Genomic DNA, 6,687 nt, shown 5'->3' on the forward strand with positions numbered 1-6,687 from the left:
GGCGGCCCATCTGCCAGCGTGCTCGGGCGAGCGAGCAGAGGCACGGCCTCGCGGAGCGCCTGCGCGGCAGCACGCCGAGACGGCCGGAAGGGGCGGGGCGCGATTTGAAGCGGGCGGCGGGCGGGCACCTCTATGGCCGCGCAGCTCAGCCGCGAGCAGCAGGGCATCACCCTGCGGGGCAGCGCCGAGATCGTCGCCGAGTTCTTCTGTAAGGGGCTGCGAGCCGTCTAGGGGCGCGGGGAGACGGGACCGGGGGAGAAGAGGGCGGACGGGCGGACGGCTCCTCTCCTGCGGCCGACATGGCCGCCGGGGGAGCGGGAGGGGCGGCCCCCCCTTTACACACGCCTCCCCGCTTTGTGCGTGCAGCCTATGGCATCAACAGCATCCTGTACCAGCGGGGCATCTACCCCCCCGAGACTTTCACCCGCGTCCAGAAGTACGGGCTTACCCTGCTCGTCACCACCGACCCCGAGCTGAAGAACTACCTCAACAACGTGGTGGAACAGATGAAAGGTGTTTCCCCTTTCCGTACCCCTCTCTCCCCCCTCCCATTTCTCTCATGTAATAAATGCTGTGGCCTCTTCCAGAGTGGCTGTACAAGTGCACCGTGCAACGCCTGGTGGTGGTCATCTCCAGCATAGAGAACAACGAGGTGCTGGAGCGGTGGCAGTTCGACATTGAATGTGACAAGAATGCCAAGGGTGAGAGGTGAGTGACAGCATTACTGTGCCTGCTTCTCCCTGCAGGGAGGCACAAAGGAAGGACCGCATATGGTAGCACTGCTGTGTTACCTCACTGCAGCTAAGGCTGCTCCTTCTCACTAAAAGCTGTCAGACCTTACCAAATAAAGCTGCAGGTGCCATTGATGCACCTAAGGGACAGGATGCTATCCAGGGGAACCTAGACAGGCTGAGCATTGGGCCCAGGTGAACCCAAGATTCAGCAAAGCTAAGAGCAAGGTCTTGTAACTGGGTCAGGGCAAACCCTGCTATGAGTACAATCCGGAGGAAATAAGGATGAAGCACAGCCCTGCTGAAAAAGACCCAAGGGTACTAGTGGATGGCAAGCTGGACATGAGCCCACAATACACCCTAGCAGCCCAGAAAGCCAACCGTATCCAGGGCCACATCAAAAGCAGCACAGCCAGCAGGGCAAGGGAAGTTATCCTACCTGTCGGCTCTGCACTGGTGAGACCTCACCTGGAGTACTGTGTCCAGATTTAGAATTCTCAGTACAGGAGAGACATGGGCCTCTTGGAGTATGTCCAGAGGAGGGCAACAAAAATGGTCTCAAGGATAGAACACTTCTTGTATGAGGGCAGGCTAAGCGGCTGTTTACCTGGAGAAGAAAAGGCTCTGGGGACACCAGAGAGCAGCCTTTCTGTATGTAAGGGACGGCCATAAGAGAAATGGGGGCAGACTCTTTATCAAAGGTTTCACTAAAAGTGAGGTTTAGACTGGATAGAATATGATATGATAGAATAGGATAGAATAGGATATGTTATTTTTTGTGGGATTTTTTTTTTTTAACAAGATTTGCAAGGCACTGGCACAGGATATCCAGAGAGGTTGTAGATGCCCCATCCTTGGAGCCACTCAAGATCAGGCTAAGCAACCTTATGGAGCTGTAGGTGTCTGTTTATTGCTGGAGAGCTGGACTACATAACCTTTAAAGATCCCTTCCAACTCAAATGATTCTGTGATTCAATTATTAAAATGCTTTGTAATCTGCAACTAAACAAAGTCCTATATTACTGCTCTTCTGTTTTTGCCAAAACTCTCATCATTCCATACAGAGAATACATCCTTAGGAACACTGTGAGATTTCACAAACAAGTGAAACTGACAGTTTTCTAAGCCCATTTACCTAAGGCTTAAAAGAACGCCTTTATTCTACATAACCATACAGTAAACAGACCCCACAGAAGTGCAGCAGAACAGTGTTTAAAGAAAACTGTCACAAAGTAGGTATAATTTGTTTTCTTAACAGTTTTCCCATTTTTCCAGTGCACCCCGAGAAAAATCTCAGAAAGCCATTCAGGATGAAATTCGATCTGTTATCAGACAAATCACTGCCACAGTAACTTTTCTGCCTCTCCTGGAAACTGCCTGTGAGTATTCATAACTTTTCTGAAAGAAATCACACCTTTCAGAAAGCCTGAACCAGCATTCTATTGTAGAAAGTCTTTTCCGACTATTTTGTGTTTTTATTATTACTTGAAATGTCATATATTGCATTTCTGAGTGTTTAATGTTTAGTTAGACCAAGACAGTCTCAGTTATGTACAGTATAGAAACAGCGTCAGATAAAGTACTCTAAGGATCGTTCTGTACTGATTCCTGTACGACAAACTGAAAAGAAGTGCTAACATAAACACTGTGCTGTAGCTCTCTCTCATTCAAGCACTTGGAGCAACTTCATTTGAAGGTATTAGTGGCGATTTCCCCCTAAAATACTTGTTTTTTTCCCCAAAAGGTGCAATTTGAGGTGACTTAACTAGCTTGATGAAACTTAGTGTATCTGAGGAACTACAGTTTTCATAAACATTGTGACTATAGGAATGTTAACTAGTACTTGTTTTCATTCTTTAAGCGCCATTTCTTTTTCTACAAATAGTGTCAGTGTAACTTCTGATAACCTTGATGCATGTCTCCATGCATTTTAACTTCAATCATAGTATCACTCATATGTGTACTGCTAACTTTTTCCCACTTGCTTACAGGTGCCTTTGACTTGCTGATTTACACAGATAAAGACTTGGTAGTGCCAGAAAAGTGGGAAGAGTCAGGACCACAATTCATTGCCAATTCAGAAGAGGTTCGCCTTCGTTCCTTCACTACCACGATCCACAAAGTAAACAGTATGGTGGCTTACAAAAAGGATTCCTTTCCCTAAAGCTGTTTCTTGTACATATTCTGTCCTCTTGTATAGTTTCTGTTCATAGTGCAGCTATGTTGTGAACACACGATTGCTCTTGCTGAAGTATGGTACAGTATGTGCCTGATAATGTGGTGTAACACTAGGTTAAGCTGGCATTGTTTGAAGAGCTCTAACTGAGGTGTTCATGACAGTATTATGCCTGTTCTTCATGCAAGGTCTGGGTTTCATTACCAGAATCCATCCCTAATCCCAAGACTAATTCTAAAGTTCTTACCGTGAAAGCAGCTGATGATCAGGAAAAGGCTCAAACAGATGATACACAGTATTTTAAAGAACACAAGACTGCACTTCTGGAGAGATGCTGTCCTGCATCAGTGTATGTCCTGTCCCTCTTCAGCATCTGCCCAGCGTTTTCTATGTCTGTATTCTTATTTTATGGAATAAAACTTGAAACTGTATAGTGTTCTCCCAGTCAGAGAATGTGGGAAATTATATTTTAGATCTTAGAACTCTATATACCAGCAGTTCAGACTACTGCCGTAAGTAATCTTTAGCAGTTATAAAAGATATACCCGCTTCCAAAAACAAACTCAGATCCCAGGAATTACCTTGTCTGTTTCCTCAGTCACAAATCAAATGCTTTAGTCCATATGAAATCCATGAAACTATATTCATTAACTGTAGTTTGTCCCTGCTTGTGCCTAATACTGTTTGTGGGAGACTCAATGATTAATGATGACTTCACCATTCACAGGATAGTTTGGGGTGGAAGGGTCCTATAAGATCGCCTAGTTCCAACCCCCTGCTACAGGCAGACATACCTCCCTCTAGACCAGGTTGCTCGAAGTCCCATCCAGCCTGGCCTGGCTCCCTTCCAGGGAGGGGGATTCACAACCTCACTGGGCAACCTGTTCCAGTATCTCACCACCCATGAAGTGAAGAATTTCTTCCCAATATCTAGTTTAATACTACCCTCTTCCAGTTTAAAGCCATTTCCTCTTGTCTTGTCACTACATGCCCCTAAAAAACCTAACTCCCCATCTTTCCTGCAGCCCTCTTCAGGTACTGGAAGGCTGCTATCAGGTTCCCCCCTGGAGCCTTCTTTTCTCCAGGATGAAGAGCCCTAACTCCCCATAATGATTAATGATTAAGCACAGTGTTGCCTTCTAAATTAGTATCACACAGTAGCCCAGTTGAAGAAGCTCAATAAAAGAAAAAAAAAAATGGCATACACTGCTTTCAGCACTCCCCATAGTCGCATCTGAATTACTTAGTACTTAAGCACTTACCTATCAGTCAAATCATGAGTGGTACAATACTATCATTTTAAAAGAGTTTATTTTAAAACTATTAATTTTGTAATATTGCTGTAGAGTGTGAATAATGGGTTTTCCTATCAAGAAATATCCATCCCCACAGCAGTCTCACTTTAGTACGGTTAAAAAGACATTGTGTAAATCAGTAAGACAAATCACAAATAAATATAATATAGCTGCAGTAACAGAGAAATAAGCCTAGTGCTTTCCTCTGCCTGTCAGCAATGTTCTTAAGCAGCTGACTGCACTATCCATTTACACCAAAAGTAGGTGCATTTCAACAGCAAGTGCAATTTCAAGCACTTCCCTTGGGGAGGACTGGATCAAAGCAATGGTTGCTGTTCCTTTGCAACAAATTCAAATCAGGAAATGACAACGCATGCTTTATACCAAAGGTGAGATCACTGTACTGACTGGTACAGTGCCAGCAGTAAAGAGTATTGAAAGCAAAGTAAAAAAATGCAACACCTTAAAAAAAGTCAGATTGCTCCAGAAAGTTCAAGTCATTTCTTTTTTTGCACCAAATACAATTTCTTTCTCAAGGACCAGCCTGGAGTGCAGCTTTTGTCACCTGGATTTTGTTGGTGAAGGTAGCAACAGTCAAGAGATGTAGTATATCACTGTAGAGAGCCCAGGTCGATGACAATTACACGTGAAAGAGTAGGTTATAAATCGCAGTGTTTTCACACAGACTGCAGAACAGAAAAAGAAAAAAAAATTACCAGTCATTGAACACAGTCTCCCAGCAATCAAGCCTTTATGGAATAGCCCAGTAGGACTGATAGCTAACACAACCCATGATCTCCTCTAGTTTTCTCTGTGACTCATCTTTGATGGCAGTACAGTTATTTTTAGGAAGCCAGATAAACAACAAAGATTTAGAAGTTACATTCCTCACCTGTCTAGTTCAGCTGACGTATAAGCTGGTTGATTCCTTCACCTCTGCAACCAGGCTTACCCATTTCCTTGAGAAAACCCACTTTATTATGTGCAGCATGGCGGGCCACTGACAGCTGGAATGGCCACAAGAAGTCTGTGACATTTCTGAAATACCTCCCAGCTGAGTAGATTTCATGAATAAGGTCTTCCAGGCAAATAATACCAAAGTTGCCTGCAGGAAAAAATAACCACGAAGTAAAATGAACAATACTCGCGACACACAGCACACACACACATCCACCACCCATAGAGGAGACGTGCAAGTATTCCTTCAACTATCCAATAACCACCGGTCCTCCATATACAAGTCTTGCACAATTTTTCTCCCTCCCTTCTCTCTTAAGGTCAGATTGCAAACTCTCAGCACCTCCCTTAACTGCCAATTCCCGTCATTTTCTTATCTTATTCCTCACCTAAATGTTCCTCTATCAACATATTGTCTGTCAGAGGTACTCTCTTCTTGTTAACCTTTCCTTGGCCCCGTTTCAGGATGAGCTCTCGCACAGACTTCAGGTTAGGATACCTGCACAAAAACAAGAAATCAGACTGCACAGTGGAGAGACACAGGGAGTGGGAAGTCCTTCTCCGCTGCTTTGCATTGAAGTTGGAGAGGAGCCAAGGTAGCTTTAGAGTGATGAAAATGAACAATAACAAATCCTAGATGTGAAGTCAGTGAATTTTTGACCACTTACTGGAGAAGCTAGCTACAAATCAGGAAGCCACAATACCTTTCTACAAAACCATGCGACTCATGCAGTACTTACCCCCAAGCCACATAAGGTTCTACGATCCGCAGCATCTTCAGCGATAATGGAGACAGTTTAACGAATGTTCCACTGAAAATTTTTCTCAGCCGCAGCAACTCAATCACTCTTCTTACCCTCAAACTCACTCCTTTAATCCTTAAACAGAAAAACATTCTATTAGTAACCATGTTCCTTTAACACAGTACCAAATGTCCTCAGCTTACCTGCAAAGACACAGGTGGCTAGATCGCACTTCCTTTGCTTAGAAGGGATGTGACATTTACAGACAATAGCAACAATAAAAAGTAACAGGCCCTTACTCTGTAATCCGCACAACAAAGGCCAGTCTGTGCTCCTTAGATACAGCCACCTGCCCAGGTCGCTGCTCCATGCGCCTCAGCCGAACATCATCTCGGCGTTTGCGCCATGAATCTCGAACAAAAGTCTCAAGGCGTTTAAACTGGATTTGTTTCCCCTTCTGGACCTGAAGACAAAAGGATAAGGAATGATCAGCATCCTCAATAGTCTCAGAAGTGGGCATCTCAAAGGTCAGGTGAAATTCAGAACTTCATGCGCTATGCTCTTTTATCTTTGGAGATGGTAATAAAATAAATTTGAAAATCCAAGCCTGGAAGAGACAGAACTCAGGGACAATACACTAAGTCACAGACTTTAAGCAGTGAGCTGTGACTTCAAAACAGAGAACATATCTCCATAGAAGGAGATGACTCAAAATAACCACCCAAAAGAAAATAACTTGGTTTTAATTCCTTTTTCATAAAAATACACACGCAACAAAAAAAAAA

The 6,687-nt window shown here is 44.2% G+C and overlaps 2 protein-coding genes across 2 annotated transcripts in view; one reads left to right on the forward strand and one right to left on the reverse strand.

Moving 5' to 3' along the window:
* The first annotated feature begins 69 nt into the window (after positions 1-69).
* Positions 70-3,351, forward strand: MAD2L1 (mitotic arrest deficient 2 like 1). The gene is made up of 5 exons (XM_010709939.3): positions 70-208; positions 367-513; positions 588-708; positions 2,007-2,110; positions 2,723-3,351. The coding sequence occupies exons 1-5, from the start codon at positions 133-135 to the stop codon at positions 2,893-2,895; spliced, it is 621 nt and encodes a 206-aa protein (XP_010708241.1). The 5' UTR covers positions 70-132; the 3' UTR covers positions 2,896-3,351.
* An 850-nt stretch (positions 3,352-4,201) lies between these two features.
* RPL7L1 (ribosomal protein L7 like 1) overlaps positions 4,202-6,687 on the reverse strand; it is a 3,604-nt gene continuing 1,118 nt past the window's right edge. Inside the window, exons 3-7 of the mRNA XM_010709940.3 lie at positions 6,202-6,365; positions 5,900-6,037; positions 5,549-5,658; positions 5,095-5,307; positions 4,202-4,888 (exon numbers count right to left, since the gene is read on the reverse strand). Of these exons, the coding sequence (XP_010708242.1) occupies positions 5,099-5,307; positions 5,549-5,658; positions 5,900-6,037; positions 6,202-6,365 (621 nt within the window). The 3' untranslated portion in view covers positions 4,202-4,888; positions 5,095-5,098. The remainder of the gene's footprint in view (positions 4,889-5,094; positions 5,308-5,548; positions 5,659-5,899; positions 6,038-6,201; positions 6,366-6,687) is intronic.

The sequence above is a fragment of the Meleagris gallopavo genome, chromosome 4 (assembly GCF_000146605.3).
Source record: "Meleagris gallopavo isolate NT-WF06-2002-E0010 breed Aviagen turkey brand Nicholas breeding stock chromosome 4, Turkey_5.1, whole genome shotgun sequence".
In the NCBI taxonomy this organism is placed as follows: Eukaryota; Metazoa; Chordata; class Aves; order Galliformes; family Phasianidae; genus Meleagris; species Meleagris gallopavo.

Bases quoted from the DNA above. Each gene is read 5' to 3' on its own strand.
- MAD2L1 (XM_010709939.3), top strand. From the start codon at position 133: ATGGCCGCGCAGCTCAGCCGCGAGCAGCAGGGCATCACCCTGCGGGGC. The intron at 209-366 runs GTAAGGGGCTGC...TTGTGCGTGCAG, and splicing joins GATCGTCGCCGAGTTCTTCT to CCTATGGCATCAACAGCATC. The intron at 709-2,006 runs GTGAGTGACAGC...CCATTTTTCCAG, and splicing joins AAGAATGCCAAGGGTGAGAG to TGCACCCCGAGAAAAATCTC.